This window comes from Megalopta genalis, unplaced genomic scaffold, assembly GCF_051020955.1.
Source record: "Megalopta genalis isolate 19385.01 unplaced genomic scaffold, iyMegGena1_principal scaffold0263, whole genome shotgun sequence".
Lineage (NCBI taxonomy): Eukaryota > Metazoa > Arthropoda > Insecta > Hymenoptera > Halictidae > Megalopta > Megalopta genalis.
Genome location: NW_027476332.1, coordinates 110,138 through 134,162, shown reverse-complemented (window position 1 = coordinate 134,162; position 24,025 = coordinate 110,138). Strand labels below are relative to the sequence as shown.

General features: G+C 38.5%; 1 protein-coding gene across 1 annotated transcript; it reads right to left on the bottom strand.

The window, feature by feature from the left end:
- Positions 1–3,653: 3,653 nt before the first annotated feature.
- On the bottom strand, positions 3,654–9,079 carry LOC143262997 (uncharacterized; the record flags this gene model as incomplete). Its single annotated transcript, XM_076528318.1, has 3 exons — positions 3,654–5,443; positions 5,867–8,667; positions 8,865–9,079. Coding segments are annotated over 3 exons (4,806 nt in total), but the record flags the coding sequence as incomplete, so codon positions are not given.
- Positions 9,080–24,025: the final 14,946 nt, after the last annotated feature.

Genomic DNA, 24,025 nt, shown 5'->3' with positions numbered 1-24,025 from the left:
GAACATATGACTTAGCTTCAGATACTTGCGATATAAGTGATATAGGTTCAAATGCAGACGAAACAAACGAGTTAGTTTCAAAATCCATGTTGATCACATGGTTTAGCTTCAAGTCAATGCGATGTAGAAGGTTTAGCTTCAAGTCCATGCGACACAAATAAATTAGCATCAGATACATGCGATATAAGTGATATAGCTTCAAATGCAGGAGAAACAAACGAGTTAGCTTCAAATCCAAGCGAAACACATGATTTAGCTTCAAATCAATGCGATGTATAAGGATTAGCTCCAAATCAATGCGAAACAAATGATATAGCTTCAAATCAAGGCGAAATACATGATTTAGCTTCAGATCAATGCTATGTAGAAGGTTTAGCTTAAAATCCAAGCGAAACAAATGATTTAGCCTCAGATACTTGCGATATAAGTGATATAGCTTCAAATGCAGGGGAAACAAACGAGTTAGCTTCAAACCCATGCAAAACAAATGATTAAGTTTCAAATCAATGCTATGTAGAAGGCTTAGATTCAAATCCATGCCACATAAATGATTTAACTTCAAATACTTGCGATGTAGAAGGTTCAGCTTCAAATGTATCCAAGAAAAATGATTGAGCTTCATATCAATTCGAAGTAGAAGGATTAGTTTCAAGTCCATGCGAAACTAATTGTTTAGCTACAAATACTTGTGATACACGTTAGCTAGGTTCAACTCCATGCGATACACATCATTTAGCTTCAAATCGATGCGATATAGAAGGTTTAACTTCAAATCCATGCGAAACAAATTATTTAGTTTCAAACACTTGGAATATAAGTGATATAGCTTCAAATAGAGGCGATACAAATGATTTAGTTTCAAACACTTGGGATATAAGTGATATAGCTTCAAATACAGGCGAAACAAACGGGTTAGCTTCAAAATCCATGCGAAACAAATGATTTAGCTTCAAATCAATGCTATGTAGAAGGTTTAGCTTCAAATCCATGCGAAACAAATGATTTAGTTTCAAACACTTGGGATATATGTAATATAGCTTCAAATACAGGCGAAACAAACGAGTTAGCTTGAAAATACATGCGAAACAAATGATTTAGCTTCAAATCAATGGTATGTAGAAGGTTTAGCTACAAATCCATACGAAACATATGATTAAGCTTCAAACCAATGCTATGTAGAAGGTTTAGCTTCAAATCCATGCGAAACAAATGATTTAGTTTCAAACACTTGGGATATATGTAATATAGCTTCAAATACAGGCGAAACAAACGAGTTAGCTTGAAAATACATGCGAAACAAATGATTTAGCTTCAAATCAATGGTATGTAGAAGGTTTAGCTACAAATCCATGCGAAACAAATGATTTAGCTTCAGCTACCAGCGATATAAGTGATAAAGCTTCAAATGCCGACGAAACTAACGAGTTAGCTCCATATCCATGCGAAACACATGATTAAGCTTCAAATCAATGCTATGTAGAAGATTAGATTCGAATCCATGCGATACAAATGATTTAGCATCAGAAATATGCGATATAAGTGATATAGCTTCAAATCCAGGAGAAACAAATGAGTTAGCTCCAATTCCATGCAAAACAAATGATTAAGCTTCAAACCAATGCTATATAGAAGGTTTAGCTTCAAATCCATGTTACACAACTGATTTAGCTTCAGATACTTGCGATATAAGTGATATAGCATCAAATGCAGGCGAAACGATCGAGTTAGCATCATAACCCTGCGAAACACATGATTTAGCTGCAAATCAATGCGATGTAGAAGGTTTAGCTTCAAATCAATGCGAGACAAATGATTTAGGATTAGATACTTGCGATATAAGTGATATATCTTCAAATGCAGGGAATACAAACGAGTTAGCTTCATATGCAAATGGAACACATGATTTTGCTTCAAATCAATGCGATGTAGAAGGTTTAGCATCAAATCTATGCGTAACAAATGATTTAGCTTCAGATACTTGCGATATAAGTGATGTAGCTTCAAATGCTGGGGAAACGAACGAGATTGCTTCAGATCCATGCAAAACACTTGATTAAGCTTCAAGTCAATGCTATGTAGAAGGTTTAGCTTCAAATCCATGCGACACAAATGTTTTAGCTTCAGATACTTGCGATATAAGTGATATAGCTTCAAATGCAGACGAAACAAACGAGTTAGCTTCAAATCCATGCAAAACACATGATTAATCTCCAAATCAATGCTATGTAGAAGGTTTAGCTTCAAATCCATGCGACACAAGTGATTTATTTTCAGATACTTGCGATATAAGTGATATAGGTTCAAATGCAGAGGAAACAAACGAGCTAGCTTCAACTCCATGAGAAACACAGGATATAGCTTCAAATCAATGCGATTTGGAAGGTTTAGCTTCAAATCCATGCGAAACAAATGGTTTAGCTTCAGATACATGCGATATAAATGATATAGCTTCACATGCAGGCGAAACAAATGCGTTAGCTTCAAATCCATGCGATACAAATGATTTAGCTTCAAATCCATGCGATGTAGATGGTTTAGCTTCAAATCGATCCGAAACAAATGATTTGTATTCAAACACTTGGGATATTAATGATACAGCATCAAATGCAGGCGAAACGAACGAGTTAGCTTCAAATCGTTGCGAAGCACATGATTTAGCTGCAAATCAATGCGATGTAGAAGGTGTAGCATCAAAACCATCCGAAACAAATGATTTAGATTCAAACACTTGTGATATTAATGATATAGCATCAAATGCAGGCGAAACGAACGAGTTAGCTTCAAATCCATGCGAATCACATGATTTAGCTGCATATCAATGCGATGTGGAAGGTTTAGCTTCAAATCCATGCGAAGCAAATTGTTGAGGACTCATCAGATGGAAGACGGAGATCCTCTGAATATTGCACTTGGTGCCGACTAACTCGAAGGTCCACCCACTGTAGTGCGACTAAATGAATTGCTAGTACTCTATTTGTAACGCGCAACCTAAGCGTTACGCGTATCTCTCTACGTCTTCTGTTCTATTCTGTCAGTCTAAGGTATTCTCTTCTGAAGCTCTAAGAATGTTTTGTCTCATCTGATGTTCTGTGCCCTTTGATCTTCTGTGCTTTCTGTCTGTCTATTCCGTCTTGTCTCTAGAGGACCGGAGTCATGCCTAATATCACCTCGGTCCTCCCTACTTCTCTTGACCTAGGGTGGGCGGCAAGGAATTACGGTCCAATCACTGCAATCCCAAATCCAGTGAGACTGCCCCAAAACGGTGGGTCGGGAGTTAGGAGGGAGAGTGGCAAAATAACTCCTGCTAGACATCCCGCGCTGATGGGCCTACGTGCCCGAACAATGCCAGACCCAACCGTAATTGACTGGACCGTAATCAAGGACCAGGAGACGTTATGACGGTGCCGCATGTGCCCGGGAACGGCCCGGGACAGACCTATACCGTCCGGGTACCCAAGCACATGGCCCCTGCCTTAAATCCTGGCCACTTGGCCGTAACATACCGCCCACCTTGAACATGCATCGCATGTTCAACTATGTCTATAGTTGATAACCCATATAAGTGTAAGCTTATGATATGATTACAATCTACGTATTCTGTGTGAATATTACAATATTTACAATGATCGAAATTTACACTATACATAGTTGCGCTACACCTCGTGTGACATTTCTAAGTGATCTAAAGATATTATACACAATTTTGTCACGGGTCGTTTAATTGTTCCGGTTGACGTTCTGACTGTTGCGACACGAATCACTCCATCTGTACCAGGGTGAACCTGAACGATTCTTCCCATGCTCCACTGTAACGGGGGTAGATTGTCCTCCCTGATGATGACCAAGGAATCCACGGCTAATTTCGACGTGGTGGAATGCTGCCATTTGTGTCGTTGCTGTAACTGTTGTATACATTCCCGCTGCCACCTTTGCCAGAAATGCTGGACCATTTGCTGGATTAGCTGGTATCTGTTGAGTCGAGTGTCCTTGATATCTCGTAGGTCAGGAGATGGCAGTGTGGTAAGGGCAGTACCAATTAAAAAATGCTCAGGAGTCAAAGGGTTTAGGTCTGTGGGATCTGAGGATAATGGTGAAAGTGGGCGTGAATTTAAACAGGATTCTATTTGCGTCAGTAACGTATATAGCTCTTCGAACGTGAGCCTCTGATCTCCTATAACGCGTGTGAGGTGGTATTTAGCAGATTTGGCCGCTCCCTCCCACAATCCACCAAAGTGTGGAGAGTGCGGAGGAATTAATCGCCATTCGATGGATTCCTGACTTAGTGCGTTTGCAATTTTTTCGTTGTGTTGTTTGTCCTTAATTAAGATATTTAGCTCAACTAGCTCGTTTCGCGCCCCAATGAAGTTTGTACCGTTATCGGATATGATACAATGACATCGTCCCCGTCGGGCAATAAAACGTCGGAAACAGTTTATGAAAGCGTCGGTACTCAAGTTGGTAGCTAATTCTAAATGTACGGCCTTCGTAACGAAACATACAAAAATGCATAGGTATGCCTTGACTGTTACCTTGCTTCTCGTTCTCTCCTTTGTAAAAAATGGGCCTGCGTAATCAACTCCACAGGTAAAAAAAGGTCGCGCTGGGGTGACTCTCGACGCAGGTAATTGACCCATCTGATAGGTTTGACTCAATGGGTTTGTTTTAAAGCACCGTACACATTTCCGTATGTTTCGTTTTACATTATGTTTTGCTGAGACCAACCAATACCTTGTTTGTAATGACGTTAAAACAGCCTGACATCCCGCATGCATTAACCTGTGATGTTCGCATTTGATTATTAAATCCGTTAGCGGATGCTTTGGTGGCAATATGATCGGATGTTTTTGATCGTAGTCTATGGGTGCGTTGGATAGTCTTCCGCCCACCCTGAGTAGTCCGCCATTGTCCAGAAATACATTTAGAGACCGTAGCGCACTGGAATTTGGAAGTGCTTGTTGCGTTTGTACTAATCTGATCTCTGTCGAAAATGCCTCCCTTTGCGCAAGTAATTCCAAACGTGTTCTCGCTGCATTGATTTCTATTGTTGTCAATGGACCCGTTATTAGCGAACCTGATGCGTCACCTTCTAATTTTTTAACTCGGTTTCTCATAATTTTGGCAAATCTGAGACAGTATGCTATGCTTCTGAGTAACCGCGTATAGGTTGAAAATCTCCTGACAATGCTACTCTCTGCAGTCGATATAGTCAACATAACCGGTTTCCTTTCCTTCTCTTCCGGAACGTCGATTGGGTTATCTAACGCGCTAGGCCATAGACTTGAGCTCTGACGTAACCAGGTGGGACCGTCCCACCAAATGGTTGTGTTCTGTAATGTACCTGGTTTTGTGCCTCGCGAAATTAAATCTGCCGGGTTGTCTTCAGAGGCTACATGTCTCCAACTATCACTTGACGTTAAACCCTGAATTTGCGATACTCTATTGGCTACGAAGGTTTTCCATTTGTTTGGGGAGCTTCAAAGCCAGGCGAGGGTGATCGTCGAATCTGTCCACAGGTATTCCTTAAACCTTATTGTGTCTAATGCTATTCTAACCTTGTTTACTACATTTGCTAGTAATAATCCACCGCATAATTCTAATCTCGGTAATGAAATGGTTTTGAGCGGTGCGACTCTGGACTTTGCACACAATAAGCGCGTTACCCAACTACCTGACAGATCCCTAGAGCGCAGGTAAACACAAGCCCCGTACGCCTTCTCGGACGCGTCTCAAAACCCGTGCAGTTCTATGTCATCTAAACACTCTGAAATTGCACATCGCGAGATGTTCATTGCTCCTACCTTGCTAATATCTTGGCGGTATTGGAGCCATTGACTATGCAGGTTCTGCGGTATTGATTGATCCTAACCTATCTGAGTCTGCCATAGTTGTTGTAGGATCAATTTTGCGACTATTACAATGGGGGATATTAGTCCTAACGGGTCAAAAATTTGAGCTATTTCAGAAAGAATAGTACGTTTTGTGACACGCTGGTTCTGTGGGGATTCTACTCTAAACATTAAGTGGTCGGTCGTCGGTGACCACAAGAGGCCTAACGTTTTTGGGTCTTTATCTACGGCGATTACGCGATTTCTCTCTGTACTGTGTGTTGCTGTAACTGTCGGGCAATTGCTTGCCCATTTACGAAGGTCCGTACCTGCTTGTGATAGAATTTGCGTCAGCTCCCTTTTCAGCGTTTCTATTTCCTGTTCTGTTTGAGCCCCAGTTAATAAATCGTCTACGTAAAAATCATTGATTATAACCTTACTGCTCGTCGGAAATGTGTGAGCACAGGTTAGTCCAATTTCGTGCAGAGTACGAGTCGCTAGGAAAGGAGCGCATGCTGTACCATAAGTTACTGTGTTTAACTCGTACTCTTGGACTGGGAGATGGGGCTGTGCTCGCCACAAAAGTCTTTGATACTTCCTATCTGCTGGATGAACTAAAATTTGTCGATACATTTTAGCAATATCGGCCGACAGGACGTACCGATTATATCGAAAACGAATTAAAATGGAAATTAAATCGCTTTGAACTGTAGGGTCCACTAATTGGATGTCGTTCAATGCAAGGTCTGATGAGGATTTTGCTGATCCATCGAACACAACACGAAGCTTCGTTGTCGTGCTGCCTTCCTTGAATAGAGCGTGGTGGGGAAGATAGTAGGCGGATTGCTCGTGTGTACCTTCTACAATGCGCGACATATGCCCTAATGTCTCATATTCTGACATGAATTCTGTATACTGCTGTCTTTTTTCTGGATATCTTGCTAACCTCCTTTCTAACGAATATAACCGCCGTTCAGCTTGCGCTCGCGAAGTACCTAATTCATTTGCGTTGGATTTAAACGGTATTCTAACCATATATCTACCGTCCGTATCTCGTCTTATGGTTTCCCTAAAATGTGCCTCGCATTCATCGATTAATCTAGTATCGCTTGGGGTTAGTTCCTCTATGTCCCAAAACCTCTCTAATTGAGATTGTAGGTCATTGAGTGTGGCTAAACAACACTTATTGTCTTGTGATAATTTCTTATTTGTACAGGTAGGAGTGCCTCCCAAAACCCAACCTAGTTGGGTCTTTTGCAAGAGCAGGTTGGAAGTTGACTTATGTTGACCGACACATAGCAATGTCCAAAATAGACCTGCTCCAATGAGCATATCTATTGGCCGTTGTAAATGGAATTCTGGATCGGCTAGCTCTATGTGACTTGGAATTTCTATTTTTTCTCTATGTATCTGAAAATTGGGCATGTCTGACGTGATGGTTTCTATTGATAGGCATTGTACCGTGTGTTGAAATTTATTATATCGCGAATGAATTGTTAATGTTGCTCTACCTTCTATGGAATTTACTGCCCTTCCTAATCCTGTCACTGTTGAAATTATTGCAGTCGGTTTGATGCCGAGTCGTTGGTAAAATTCCGTGGTTATAAAATTTGCTTGAGATCCCGAATCTAATAATACCCTGCATTTATGTGACTGACCCCCCTTGTCCTTGACATAAACTATTGCTGTTGATAATACGGCATGCCCTATTGTATTTGCTACGTTAGCTGTGAGTACTGGGGGTTCTCGCGAATCTGATTCTCCTGTAGCCGCGTAGCCTTCTTCTGCGCGTTTGAATTCGGGATTATGTAATAAGGAATGATGCTTCCTTCCACACTGTTTGCAATGACTCCGTGTACACGCCCGTACCCGATGTCCCGATGACAAACAATTGAAACACAGCCGGGCTTCTTGCACTATCTTTGTTATTGTATTTAAATCACTGTTCTTAAATTTCTCACAGTTATATATCGCGTGATTGGCCTTGCATGCGGGGCACCCGGCTGAGTTAACTACATGCGAAGCTATGTAGTTGTAACGAGGGGTATTATTTGTTCCTCGAGGTCGCTGGTCGACCCTAGGTGCAGCTACCTGAACACTGACCGCGATATTTGCTAAATATTTGGAACGTTCTTCTATAAACGCAGATAATTGACCAAATGTAGGCATTTCCGACTGAGATATTATTCTCCTTTCCCATTCTCTCATGGACACTTGACCTAACTTTCTGGACAATAATGGAACTAACATGGTATCCCAAGTTTCAACCGATTCACCCAAAGACATTAACGCTATTCTATGATTTGTAGCTTCGTCCAGAAATTCCCGCAATGTGATATCTGATTCCCTTTGAATGGATTTTAAATCAAGTAATGAATTTACATGATGCCGCTTGAGACTTGTGGAATCTTCATATCGCGACTTGAGTAATTCCCATGCATGTCTGTAATTTGTTCCGGACACGCCTAACGCTTGAATCACACGAGCCGCTACCCCCTTGAGTGAGGTATTTAAATAATGGAACCGTTGTATGTCTGTTAATGAATTATTCTCGTGAATCACTGATGTAAATGTGTCTTTAAATTTCACCCAATCACTGTAATTGCCATCAAAGGAAGGCAGTTGCAGTGTCGGTAATCCAACGTTTATTGCGGTATCTGCAGTCTGCGCGGATATCGGGCTGTTCGTGGTTATCCTACTCTGCTCCGGAGTGGCACGGGCAATGACTATTTCGACTTGATCTATCAGATCAAAATACGGGGTCTTGAATTCTTCGCGCTCGATCGCGTGCGCTGCTTCGGCGTCCGTTCCAGCTACGAGTATTTCGATTCTCGTTTGAACTCTATTAAAATTGTCAAGGAGACATACATTTGCATCTAACCGTTTCTTAAGAGAGCCCACCGAAGTCGTGGTCGCGAATTTGCAAATAAATGTCTTAAAACGCGTGAGTGCAGCCTTGACCGTTCCGCGCTCGATCATCAACGGTTTGAGATCTTCCGCCATAGTGATTTACTGACGCAAATGGGACTATAAATGTACTTAACACTTGGGCTGGGATACTTGGTACTGCTGTCGATGCCTGTTGGCTGCACTGGGATGCTGCGTTGTTCTGCAATGATGTTGAGCTGCTGCGTGATTGTCCTGCTGTGGTGCTGTGGTGCTGGACTTCTGTGGTGTTGCAGTGCTCTGAAGCTATATGCACTGCCTTCTCTGGATGCTGTAGCCTCCGGAAGAAACTTCTCGTCACTGAGCTCCTGAGATCAGGAATCTCGGTGCCGCACGTTATGACGGTGCCGCATGTGCCCGGGAACGGCCCGGGACAGACCCATACCGTCCGGGTACCCAAGCACATGGCCCCTGCCATAAATCCAGGTCACTTGGCCGTAACACAAATGATTTAGCACAGGAACTTGTGATATAAGTGATATAGCCACAAATGCAGAGGAAACAAACCAGTTAGCTTCAAATCCATGCGAAACACATGATTAAGCTTCAAATCAATGCTATGTAGAAGTTTTAGCTTCAAATCCATGCGACACAAATGATTTAGCTTCATATTCTTGCAATATAAGTGATCTAGCTTCAAATACAGACGAAACAAACGAGTTAGGTCCAAATCCAGGCGAAACACATGATTTAGTTTCAAATCAATTAGGAGTAGTAGGCTTAGCTTTAAATCCATGCGAAACAAATGGTTTAGCTTCAAACCAATGCGAAGTAGAAGGCATGGCTTCAAATCCATGCGATACTAACGATTTAGCATCAGATACATGCGATATAAGTGATATAGCTTCAAATGCAGGAGAAACAAACTAGTTAGCTTCAAATCCATGCGATACAAATGATTTAGATGCAGATACTTGCGATATAAGTGAAATAGCTTCACATGCAGACGTAACAAACGAGTTAGCTTCATATCCATGCGAAACACATGATTTGGCTTCAAATCAATGCGAAGTAGAAGGCTTAGATTCAAATCTATGCGACACAAATGATTTAGCTTCAAACACATGGGATATAGGTGATATAGCTCCAAATGCAGACGAAACAAGCGAGTTTGATTCAAATCCATGCGATACAAATGATTTAGCTTCAGATACTTGCGATATAAGTGAAATAGCTTCAAACGGAGACGAAACAAACGAGTTAGCTTCAAATCCATGCGAAACACATGATTTAGCTTCAAATCAATGCGATGTAGATGGTTTTGCTTCAAATCCATGCGACACAAATGATTTAGCTTCAAATCAATGCGATCTAGAAGGTTTAGCTTCAAATCTATGCGAATCAAATGATTGAGCTTAACTCAATTGGGATATACGTGAAATAGCTTCAACTTCATGCGAAACAAACGATTTAGCTTCAAATCCATGCGAGACACCTGATTTTGCAGCTAATCAATTCGATATAGAAGATTTAGCTTCAACTCCATGCGAAACACATGATTTAGCTCCAAATCAATGCGATGTAGAAGGTTTAAGTTCAAATCCATGCGACACAAATGATTATCATCAGATACACGCGATATAAGTGATATAGCTTCAAATGCAGGAGATACAAACGAGTTAGCTTCATATCCAAGCGAAACACATGATTTAGCTTCAAATCAATTCGAAATAGAGGGTTTAGATTCAATTCCATGTGATTCAAATGATTTAGCATCAGATAGATGCGATATAAGTGATATAGCTTCAAATGCAGGAGAAACAAACGAATTAGCTTCATATCCAAGCGAAACACATGATTTAGCTTCAAATCAATGCGAAATAGAAGGCTTAGGTTCAAATCCATGCGAAACAAATGATTTAGCTTCAGATACTTGCGGCATAAGTAATATAGCTTCAAATGCAGGAGAAACAAACGAGTGAGCTCAAAATCCATGCGAAACAAATGATGCAGCTTCAGATACTTGCGATAGAAGTGATATAGCTTCAAATGCAGGGAAAACAAACGAGTTAGCTACAAATCCATGCAAAACACAAGATTAAGCTTCAAATCAGCGCGATGTAGAAGGTTTAGATTCAAATCCATGCGAAACAGATGATTTATCTTCAAATCAATTCGGAGTAGTAGGCTTACCTTCAAATCCATACGAAACAAATGGTTTAGCTACAAAATCTAGAGGTAAACGTAATTTAGCTCCAACTGCATGCGAAATGAACGAGTTGGCTTCAAATTGCAGCGAAGCAGATGATTTAGCTTCAAATTATTCCAATAGACCTGATTTAGCTTCTAATGCATGCGAAACACATGATTTAGCTTCAAATTAATGCGATGTAGATGGATTAGCTTCAAATCCACGAAAAGCAAATGATTCAGCTTAAAATCAGTGCGAAATAGAAGGCTTAGCTTCAAATCCATGCGAAACACATGATTAAGCTACAAATCAATGCTATGTAGAAGTTTTAGCTTCAAATCCATGCCACACAAATGATTTAGCTTCATATTCTTGCAATATAAGTGATCTAGCTTCAAATACAGACGAAACAAACGAGTTAGGTCCAAATCCAGGCGAAACACATGATTTAGTTTCAAATCAATTCGGAGTAGTAGGCTTAGCTTTAAATCCATGCGAAACAAATGGTTTAGCTTCAAACCAATGCGAAGTAGAAGGCATGGTTTCAAATCCATGCGATACTAATGATTTAGCATCAGATACATGCGATATAAGTGATATAGCTTCAAATGCAGGAGAAACAAACGAGTTAGCTTCAAATCCATGCGATACAAATGATTTAGATGCAGATACTTGCGATATAAGTGAAATAGCTTCACATGCAGACGTAACAAACGAGTTAGCTTCATATCCATGCGAAACACATGATTTGGCTTCAAATCAATGCGAAGTAGGAGGCTTAGATTCAAATCTATGCGACACAAATGATTTAGCTTCAAACACATGGGATATAGGTGATATAGCATCAAATGCAGACGAAACAAGCGAGTTAGATTCAAATCCATGCGATATAAATGATTTAGCTTCAGATACTTGCGATATAAGTGAAATAGCTTCAAACGCAGACGAAACAAACGAGTTAGCTTCAAATCCATGCGAAACACATGATTTAGCTTCAAATCAATGCGATGTAGATGGTTTTGCTTCAAATCCATGCGACAAAAATGATTTAGCTTCAAGTCAATGAGATGTAGAAGGTTTAGCTTCAAATCTATGCGAATCAAATGATTGAGCTTAAATCACTTGCGATATAGATGATATAGCTTCAACTGCATGCGAAACAAACGATTTAGCTTCAAATCCATGCGAAACACCTGATTTAGCAGCAAATCAATGCGATGTAGAAGGTTTAGCTCCACCTTCATGCGAAACACATGATTTAGCTCCAAATCAATGCGATGTAGAAGGTTTAAGTTCAAATCCATGCGACACAAATGATTATCATCAGATACACGCGATATAAGTGATGTAGCTTCAAATGCAGGAGATACAAACGAGTTAGCTTCATATCCAAGCGAAACACATGATTTAGCTTCAAATCAATTCGAAATAGAGGGTTTAGATTGAATTCCATGTGATTCAAATGATTTAGCATCAGATAGATGCGATATAAGTGATATAGCTTCAATTGCAGGAGGAACGAACGAGTTAGCACCAAATCCATGCGAATCAAATGATTTAGCTTCAAATCAATGCGAAATAGAAGGCTTAGCTTCAAATCCATGCGGAACAAATGATTTAGCACAGGAACTTGTGATATAAGTGATATAGCTACAAATGTAGAGGAAACAAACGAGTTAGCTTCACATCCATGCGAAACACATGATTTAGCTTCAAATTAATGCGATGTAGATGGATTAGCTTCAAATCCATGCGAAGCAAATGATTTAGCTTCAAATCAATGCGAAATAGAAGGCTTAGCTTCAAATCCATGCGAAACACATGATTAAGCTTCAAATCAATGCTATGTAGAAGTTTTAGCTTCAAATCCATGCGACACAAATGATTTAGCTTCATATTCTTGCAATATAAGTGATCTAGCTTCAAATACAGACGAAACAAACGAGTTAGGTCCAAATCCAGGCGAAACACATGATTTAGTTTCAAATCAATTGGGAGTAGTAGGCTTAGCTTTAAATCCATGCGAAACAAATGGTTTAGCTTCAAACCAATGCGAAGTAGAAGGCATGGCTTCAAATCCATGCGATACTAACGATTTTGCATCAGATACATGCGATATAAGTGATATAGCTTCAAATGCAGGAGAAACAAACGAGTTAGCTTCAAATCCATGCGATACAAATGATTTAGATGCAGATACTTGCGATATAAGTGAAATAGCTTCACATGCAGACGTAACAAACGAGTTAGCTTCATATCCATGCGAAACACATGATTTGGCTTCAAATCAATGCGAAGTAGAAGGCTTAGATTCAAATCTATGCGACACAAATGATTTAGCTTCAAACACATGGGATATAGGTGATATAGCTCCAAATGCAGACGAAACAAGCGAGTTAGATTCAAATCCATGCGATACAAATGATTTAGCTTCAGATACTTGCGATATAAGTGAAATAGCTTCAAACGCAGACGAAACAAACGAGTTAGCTTCAAATCCATGCGAAACACATGATTTAGCTTCAAATCAATGCGATGTAGATGGTTTTGCTTCAAATCCATGCGACACAAATGATTTAGCTTCAAATCAATGCGATCTAGAAGGTTTAGCTTCAAATCTATGCGAATCAAATGATTGAGCTTAACTCAATTGGGATATACGTGAAATAGCTTCAACTTCATGCGAAACAAACGATTTAGCTTCAAATCCATGCGAGACACCTGATTTTGCAGCTAATCAATTCGATATAGAAGATTTAGCTTCAACTCCATGCGAAACACATGATTTAGCTCCAAATCAATGCGATGTAGAAGGTTTAAGTTCAAATCCATGCGACACAAATGGTTATCATCAGATACACGCGATATAAGTGATATAGCTTCAAATGCAGGAGATACAAACGAGTTAGCTTCATATCCAAGCGAAACACATGATTTAGCTTCAAATCAATTCGAAATAGAGGGTTTAGATTCAATTCCATGTGATTCAAATGATTTAGCATCAGATAGATGCGATATAAGTGATATAGCTTCAAATGCAGGAGAAACAAACGAATTAGCTTCATATCCAAGCGAAACACATGATTTAGCTTCAAATCAATGCGAAATAGAAGGCTTAGGTTCAAATCCATGCGAAACAAATGATTTAGCTTCAGATACTTGCGGCATAAGTAATATAGCTTCAAATGCAGGAGAAACAAACGAGTGAGCTCAAAATCCATGCGAAACAAATGATGCAGCTTCAGATACTTGCGATAGAAGTGATATAGCTTCAAATGCAGGGAAAACAAACGAGTTAGCTACAAATCCATGCAAAACACAAGATTAAGCTTCAAATCAGCGCGATGTAGAAGGTTTAGATTCAAATCCATGCGAAACAGATGATTTATCTTCAAATCAATTCGGAGTAGTAGGCTTACCTTCAAATCCATACGAAACAAATGGTTTAGCTACAAAATCTAGAGGTAAACGTAATTTAGCTCCAACTGCATGCGAAATGAACGAGTTGGCTTCAAATTGCAGCGAAGCAGATGATTTAGCTTCAAATTATTCCAATAGACCTGATTTAGCTTCTAATGCATGCGAAACACATGATTTAGCTTCAAATTAATGCGATGTAGATGGATTAGCTTCAAATCCACGAAAAGCAAATGATTCAGCTTAAAATCAATGCGAAATAGAAGGCTTAGCTTCAAATCCATGCGAAACACATGGTTAAGCTACAAATCAATGCTATGTAGAAGTTTTAGCTTCAAATCCATGCGACACAAATGATTTAGCTTCATATTCTTGCAATATAAGTGATCTAGCTTCAAATACAGACGAAACAAACGAGTTAGGTCCAAATCCAGGCGAAACACATGATTTAGTTTCAAATCAATTCGGAGTAGTAGGCTTAGCTTTAAATCCATGCGAAACAAATGGTTTAGCTTCTAACCAATGCGAAGTAGAAGGCATGGTTTCAAATCCATGCGATACTAATGATTTAGCATCAGATACATGCGATATAAGTGATATAGCTTCAAATGCAGGAGAAACAAACGAGTTAGCTTCATATCCAAGCGAAACACATGATTTAGCTTCAAATCAATTCGAAATAGAGGGTTTAGATTGAATTCCATGTGATTCAAATGATTTAGCATCAGATAGATGCGATATAAGTGATATAGCTTCAATTGCAGGAGGAACGAACGAGTTAGCACCAAATCCATGCGAATCAAATGATTTAGCTTCAAATCAATGCGAAATAGAAGGCTTAGCTTCAAATCCATGCGGAATAAATGATTTAGCACAGGAACTTGTGATATAAGTGATATAGCTACAAATGTAGAGGAAACAAACGAGTTAGCTTCACATCCATGCGAAACACATGATTTAGCTTCAAATTAATGCGATGTAGATGGATTAGCTTCAAATCCATGCGAAGCAAATGATTTAGCTTCAAATCAATGCGAAATAGAAGGCTTAGCTTCAAATCCATGCGGAACAAATGATTTAGCACAGGAACTTGTGATATAAGTGATATAGCTACAAATGTAGAGGAAACAAACGAGTTAGCTTCACAACCATGCGAAACACATGATTTAGCTTCAAATTAATGCGATGTAGATGGATTAGCTTCAAATCCATGCGAAGCAAATGATTTAGCTTCAAATCAATGCGAAATAGAAGGCTTAGCTTCAAATCCATGCGGAACAAATGATTTAGCACAGGAACTTGTGATATAAGTGATATAGCTACAAATGTAGAGGAAACAAAACGAGTTAGCTTCACATCCAAGCGAAACACATGATTTACCTTGAAATCAATGCGATGTAGAAGGTTTAGCTTCAAATCCATGCGAAACAAAAGATTGGGCTTCAAACACTTGGGATATAGGTGAAATAGCTTCAACTGCATGCGAAACAAACGAGATAACTTCAATTCCATGCTAAACAGATAATTAAGCTTCAAATCTATGCGATGTAGAAGGTTTAGCTTCAAATCCATGCGAAACAGAAGATAGAGCTGCAAACATTTGTCATATACGTTATTCAGATTCCACTGCATGCGCAACAAACGAATTAGCTTCAAGTCCATCCGAAGAAAATTATTTTCATCAAATCAATGCGACGTAGAAGCTTTAGATTCAAATCCATGCGAAACAAATGATTTAGGTTCAGATACTTGCGATATAAGTGATATAGCTTCAATTGCAGGAGGAACGAACGAGTTAGCACCAAATCCATGCGAATCAAATGATTTAGCTTCAAATCAATGCGAAATAGAAGGCTTAGCTTCAAATCCATGCGGAATAAATGATTTAGCACAGGAACTTGTGATATAAGTGATATAGCTACAAATGTAGGGGAAACAAACGAGTTAGCTTCACATCCATGCGAAACACATGATTTAGCTTCAAATTAATGCGATGTAGATGGATTAGCTTCAAATCCATGCGAAGCAAATGATTTAGCTTCAAATCAATGCGAAATAGAAGGCTTAGCTTCAAATCCATGCGGAACAAATGATTTAGCACAGGAACTTGTGATATAAGTGATATAGCTACAAATGTAGAGGAAACAAACGAGTTAGCTTCACAACCATGCGAAACACATGATTTAGCTTCAAATTAATGCGATGTAGATGGATTAGCTTCAAATCCATGCGAAGCAAATGATTTAGCTTCAAATCAATGCGAAATAGAAGGCTTAGCTTCAAATCCATGCGGAACAAATGATTTAGCACAGGAACTTGTGATATAAGTGATATAGCTACAAATGTAGAGGAAACAAACGAGTTAGCTTCACATCCATGCGAAACATATGATTTAGCTTCAAATTAATGCGATGTAGATGGATTAGCTTCAAATCCATGCGAAGTAGAAGGCTTAGCTTCAAATCCAAGCGAAACACATGATTTAGCTTGAAATCAATGCGATGTAGAAGGTTTAGCTTGAAATCCATGCGAAACAAAAGATTGGGCTTCAAACACTTGGGATATAGGTGAAATAGCTTCAACTGCATGCGAAACAAACGAGATAACTTCAATTCATAACTTCAATTCCATGCTAAACAGATAATTAAGCTTCAAATCTATGCGATGTAGAAGGTTTAGCTTCAAATCCATGCGTAACAAAAGATTGAGCTTCAAACATTTGTCACATACGTTATTTTGATTCTACTGCATGCGCAACAAACGAAGTGGCTTCAAATCCATGCGAAGAACATGATTTAGCAGCAAATCAATGCGATGTAGAAGGTTTAGATACAAATCAATGCGAAACAAATGATTTAGGATCAGATACTTGCGATATAAGTAATATAGCTTCAATTGCAGGAGAAACAAACGAGTTAGCCACAAATCCATGCGAATCACATGATTTAGCTTCAAATCAATGCGACGTAGAAGCTTTAGATTCAAATCCATGCGAAACAAATGATTTAGGTTCAGATACTTGCGATATAAGTGATATAGCTTCAATTGCAGGAGGAACGAACGAGTTAGAACCAAATCCATGCGAATCAAATGATTTAGCTTCAAATCAATGCGAAATAGAAGGCTTAGCTTCAAATCCATGCGGAACAAATGATTTAGCACAGGAACTTGTGATATAAGTGATATAGCTACAAATGTAGAGGAAACAAACGAGTTAGCTTCACAACAATGCGAAACACATGATTTAGCTTCAAATTAATGCGATGTAGATGGATTAGCTTCAAATCCATGCGAAGCAAATGATTTAGCTTCAAATCAATGCGAAATAGAAGGCTTAGCTTCAAATCCATGCGGAACAAATGATTTAGCACAGGAACTTGTGATATAAGTGATATAGCTACAAATGTAGAGGAAACAAACGAGTTAGCTTCACATCCATGCGAAACACATGATTTAGCTTCAAATTAATGCGATGTAGATGGATTAGCTTCAAATCCATGCGAAGCAAATGATTGTGCTTCAAACATTTGGGATATAGGCGATATAGATTCAACTACATGCGAAACAAACGAGTTAGCTTCAAATTCATGCCAAACATATGATTTAGCTTCAAATAAATTCGAAGTAGAACGATTAGCATCAAATCCATGCGAAACAAATGTTTTAGCTACAAATACTTGTGATATACGTTATTTAGAATCAACTGCATTCGCAACAACCGAGTTAGCTCCAAATTCATGCGAATCAAATGATTTAGCTTCAAATCAATGCGAAGTAGAAGGCTTAGCTTCAAATCCAAGCGAAACACATGATTTAGCTTGAAATCGATGCGATGTAGAAGGTTTAGCTTCAAATCCATGCGAAACAAAGATTGGGCTTCAAACACTTGGGATATAGGTGAAATAGCTTCAACTGCATGCGAAACAAACGAGATAACTTCAATTCCATGCTAAACAGATAATTAAGCTTCAAATCTATGCGATGTAGAAGGTTTAGCTTCAAATCCATGCGAAACAAATGATTTGGCTTCACATACTTGCGATATAAGAGATATAGATTCACCTGCAGGCGAAATAAACGAGATAGTTTCAAATCCATGTGAAAAAATGATTTTATTTCAAATACTTGCGATAGAAGTGATATAGCTTCAAATGCAGGCGAAACAAACGAGTTAGCTCCAAATCCATGCGAAACACATGATTTAGCATCAAATCAATGCGATGTAGAAGGTTTAGCCTCCAATCAATGCGAAATAGAAGGCTTAGCTTCAAATCCATGCGAACAAATGATTTTTCTTTAAATACTTGCGATTCAAGTGATATAGCTTCAAATGTAGGCAAAACAAACCAGGTAGATTCAATTCCATGCGAAACAAATGATTTAGGTTAAGATACTTGCGATATAAGTGATATAACTTCAAATGCAGGAGAAACACACGAGATACCTGCATATCCATGCGAAAAAAAGGATTTAGCTTCAAATCAATGCGATGTAGAAGGTTTATCTTCAAATCCATGCGAAACAAATGATTTAGCTTCAAACAATTGGGATATAAGTGATATAGCTTCAAATGCAGACAATCAAACGAGTTAGCTTCAAAATCCAAGCGATAAACATGATTTAGCTTCAAATCAATGCGAAGTAGAAGGCTTAGCTTCAAATCCTTGCGAAACAAATGATTTTTATTCAAATACTTGCGATATAAGTGATATAGATTCAACTGCAGGTGAAATAAACGAGATAGCTTCAAATCCATGCGAAAAAAATAATTTTCTTCTAATACTTGCGATACAAATGATATAGCTTCAAATGCAAGCGAAACACATGATTTAGCTTCAAATCAATGCGATGTAGAAGGTTTAGCTTCAAATCAATGCGATGTAGGAGGTTTAGCTTCAAATCCATCCGAAACAAATGATTTAACATCAGATACTTGCGATATCAGTGATATAGCTTCAATTGGAGGGGAAGCAAATGAGTTAGCTTCAAATCCATGCAAAACACATGATTAAGCTTCAAATCAATGCTATGTAGAAGGTTTAGCTTCAAATCCAAGCGAAACACATGATTTAGCTTCAAATCAATGCGATGTAGAAGGTTAGCTTCAAATCCATGCGGAACCAAAGATTTAGCTTCAAATCCATGCGGAACTAAAGATTTAGCTTCAAATCAATGCGATGTAGAAGGTTTAGCTTCAAATCAATGTGATGTAGAAGGTTAGCTTCAAATCCATGCGAAAGACATGATTTAGCTTCAAATCAATGCGATGTAGGAGGTTTAGCTTCAAATCCATGCGGAACAAATCATTTAACATCAGATGCTTGCGGTATCAGTGATATAGCTTCAAATGGAGGGGAAACAAATGAGTTAGCTTCAAATCCATGCAAAACCCATGATTAAGCTTCAAATCAATGCTATGTAGAAGGTTTAGCTTCAAATCCAAGCGAAACACATGATTTAGCTTCAATTCAATGCGATGTAGAAGGTTTAGCTTCAAATCCATGCGAAAAAATTATTTAGCTTCAAACACTAGTTATATAAGTGTTATAGCTTCAAATTCAGACGAATCAAACGAGTTAGCTCAAAAATCCTTGCGAAACAAATGATTTATATTCAAATCAATGCGAAGTAGAAGGCTTAGTTGCAAATCCATGCGACACTCATGATTTAGCTTCAAATCAATGCGATGTAGAAGGTTTAGATTCATATCAATGCGATGTAGAAGGTTTAGCTTCAAATCCATGCGGAACCAAAGATTTAGCTGCAAATCCATGCGGAACTAAAGATTTAGCTTCAAATAATTGCGATGTAAGTGATATAGCATCAAATACAGACGAATCAAACGAGGTAGCTACAAATCCATGCGACACTCGTGATTTAGTTTCAAATCAATGCGATGTAGAAGGTTTAGCTTCAAATCAAAGTGATGTAGAAGGTTTAGCTTCAAATCCATGCGAAAGACATGATTTAGCTTCAATTCAATGCGAATGTAGAACGTTTAGCTTCAAATCCATGCCAAACAAATGATTTAGGTTCAAACACTTGGGATATAAGTGATATAGCTTCAAATGGAGAAGAATCAAACGAGTTAGCTTCATATCCATGCAAAACACATGATTAAGCTTCAAATCAATGCTATGTAGAAGGTTTAGTTCAAATCCAGCGAAACACATGATTTAGCTTCAATTCAATGCGATGTAGAAGGTTTAGCTTCAAATCCATGCCAAACAAATGATATAGCTTCAAACACTTGCAATATATGTGATATAGCTTCAAATGCAGACGAAACAGAGGAGTTAGATTCAAATCCAAGCGATACAAATGATTTAGTTTCAGATACTTGCGATATATGTGATATAGCTTCAAATGCAGGCGAAACGAACGAGTTAGCTTCAAATCCAAGCGATACACATTTTACCTTCAAATCCATGCGATGTAGAAGGTTTAGCTTCAAATCCATGCCAAACAAATGATATAGCTTCAAACACTTGCAATATAAGTGATATAGCTTCAAATGCAGACGAAACAGAGGAGTTAGATTCAAATCCAAGCGATACAAATGATTTAGTTTCAGATACTTGCGATATATGTGATATAGCTTCAAATGCAGGCGAAACGAACGAGTTAGCTTCAAATCCAAGCGATACACATGATTTACCTTCAAATCCATGCGAAGTAGAAGGCTTAGCTTCAAATCCATGCGGAATCAATGACTTAGCTTCAAATAATTGCGATATAAGTGATATAGCTTCAAATGCAGACGAATCGAACGAGTTAGCTTCAAAATCCATGCGAAACAAATGATTTGGCTTCAAATCAATACGAAGTAGAAGGCTTAGATTCAAATCCATGCGAAACAAATGATTTAGCTTCAAATACTTGCGATATAAGTGATATAGATTCAACTGCAGGCGAGACAAACGAGCTAGCTTCATCTCCATGAGAAACACATGATTTAGCTTCTAATCAATGCGATGTAGAAGGCTTAGCTTCAAATTCATGCGAAAAAATATTTAGCTTCAGATACTAGCGACATAAGTAATATAGCTTCAAATGCAGGCGAAACAAACGAGTTAGCTTCAAATCCATGCGAAACACAAGATTTAGCTTCAAGTCAATGCGATGTAAAAGGTTTAGCTTCAAATCCATGCGGCACAAATGATTTAGCTTCAGATACTTGCGATATAAGTGATATAGGTTCAAATGCAGAGGAAACAAACGAGCTAGCTTCAACTCCACGCGACACTCATGATTTAGCTTCAAATCAATGCGATGCAGAAGGTTTAGCTTCAAATGAATGCGATGTAGAAGGTTTAGCTTCAAATCCATGCGAAACAAATGGATTTAGCTTCAAACACTTGCGATATAAGTGATATAGCTTCAAACGCAGACCAACCAAACCTGTTCGCTTCAAATCCAAGCGAAACACATGATTTAGCTTCTAATCAATGCGAAGTAGAAAGCTTAGCTTCAAATCCATGCGAAACAAATGACTTAGCTTCAAACACTTGTGATATAAATGATATAGCTTCAAATGCAATTCGAAACAAGCAAGTTAGCTTCTAATCCATGCGAAACTCATGATTTAGCTTCAAATCAATGCGATGTCGAAGGTTTAGCTTCAAATCCATGCGAAACAAATGATTTAGCTTCTAATACTTGGGATATATGTGATATAGCTTCAAATGCAGACGAAACAAACGGGTTAGTTTCAAATGCATGCTAAACACATGATTAAGCTTCAAATCAATGCGATGCAGAAGGTTTAGCTCCAAATCCATGCGAAACAAATTATTTAGCTTCAAACACTTGGGATATAAGTGACATAGATTCAACTGCAGGCGAAATAAAACTAGAAAGCTTCAAATCGAAGCGAAACACATGATTTAGCTTCAAATCAATGCGAAGTAGAAGGCTTAGCTTTAAATCCATGCGGAACCAATGATTTAGCTTCAACTAATTGCGATATAAGTGATATAGCTTCAAATGCAGACAAAACAAACGAGTTTGCTTCAAAATCCGTGCGATACACATGATTTAGCTTCAAATCAATGCGATGTAGAAGGTTTAGCTTCAAGTGCAAGCGAAACACATGATTTAGCTTCAAATCAATGCGATGTAGTAGGGTTTGCTTCAAATCCATGCGAAATAGAAGGTTTAGCTTCAAATCCAAGCGAAACACATGATTTAGCTTCAAATCAATGCGATGTAGATGGTTTAGCTTCAAATCCATGCGAAACAAATTATTTAGCTTCAAATCAATGCGATGTATAAGGTTTAGCTTCAAATCCATGCGGTATCAATGATTTAGCTTCAAATAATCGCGATATAAGTGATATAGCTTCAAATGCAGACGAATCAAACGAGTTAGCTTCAAAATCCAAGCGAAACAAATGATTTGGCTTCAAATCAATGCGAAGTAGAAGGCTTAGATACAAATCCATGCGAAACAAATGATTTAGCTTCAAATACTTGCGATATAAGTGATATAGATTCAACTGCAGGCGAGACAAACGAGCTAGCTTCATCTCCATGCGAAACACATGATTTAGCGTCTAATCAATGCGATGTAGAAGGCTTAGCTTCAAATCCATGCGAAAAAAAAATTAAGCTTCAGATACTAGCGATATAAGTGATATAGCTTCAAATGCAGACGAAACAAACGAGTTAGCTTCAAATCCATGCGAAACACATGATGTAGCATCAAATCAATGCGATGTAGAAGGTTTTGCTTCAAATCCATGCGAAACAAATGATTTAGCATCAGATGCCTGTGATATAAGTGATATACCATCAAATGCAGGCGAATCAAACGAGTTAGCTTCAAAATCCATACGATACACATGATTTAGCTTCAAATCAATGCGAAATAGAAGGATTAGCTTCAAATCCAAGCGAAACATATGATTTAGCTTCAAATCAATGAGATGCAGAAGGTTTAGCTCCAAATCCATGCGAAACAAATTATTTAGCTTCAAACACTTGTGATATAAGTGATATAGCTTCAAATGCAGACGAATCAATCGAGTTAGCTCAAAAATCCATGCGAAACGAATGATTTATCTTAAAATCAATGCGAAGTAGAAGGCTTAGTTGCAAATACATGCGAAACAATTGATCTAGCTTCAGATACTTGCGATGTAAGTGATATACTTTCAATTGCAGACGAAACAAACGAGCTAGCTTCAACTCCATGTGAAACACACGATTTAGCCTCAAATCAATGCCATGTAGAAGGTTTCGCTTCAAATCCATGCGACACAAACGATTTAGCTTCAGATACTTGCGATATAAGTGATATAGCTTCAAACGCAGACGAATCAAACGAGTTAGCTTCAAAATCCATACGATACACATGATTTAGCTTCAAATCAATGCGAAATAGCAGGATTAGCTTCAAATCCAAGCGAAACATATGATTTAGCTTCAAATCAATGAGATGCAGAAGGCTTAGTTGCAAATACATGCGAAACAATTGATCTAGCTTCAGATACTTGCGATGTAAGTGATATAGTTTCAATTGCGGACGAAACAAACGAGCTAGCTTCAACTCCATGCGAAACACATGATTTAGTCTCAAATCAATACGAGGTAGAAGGCTTAGCTTCAAATCCATGAGAAACAAATGATTTAGATTCAAATACTCGTGATATAAGTGATATAGCTTCAAATGCAGACGAAACAAACGAGTTAGCTTCAAATAAAT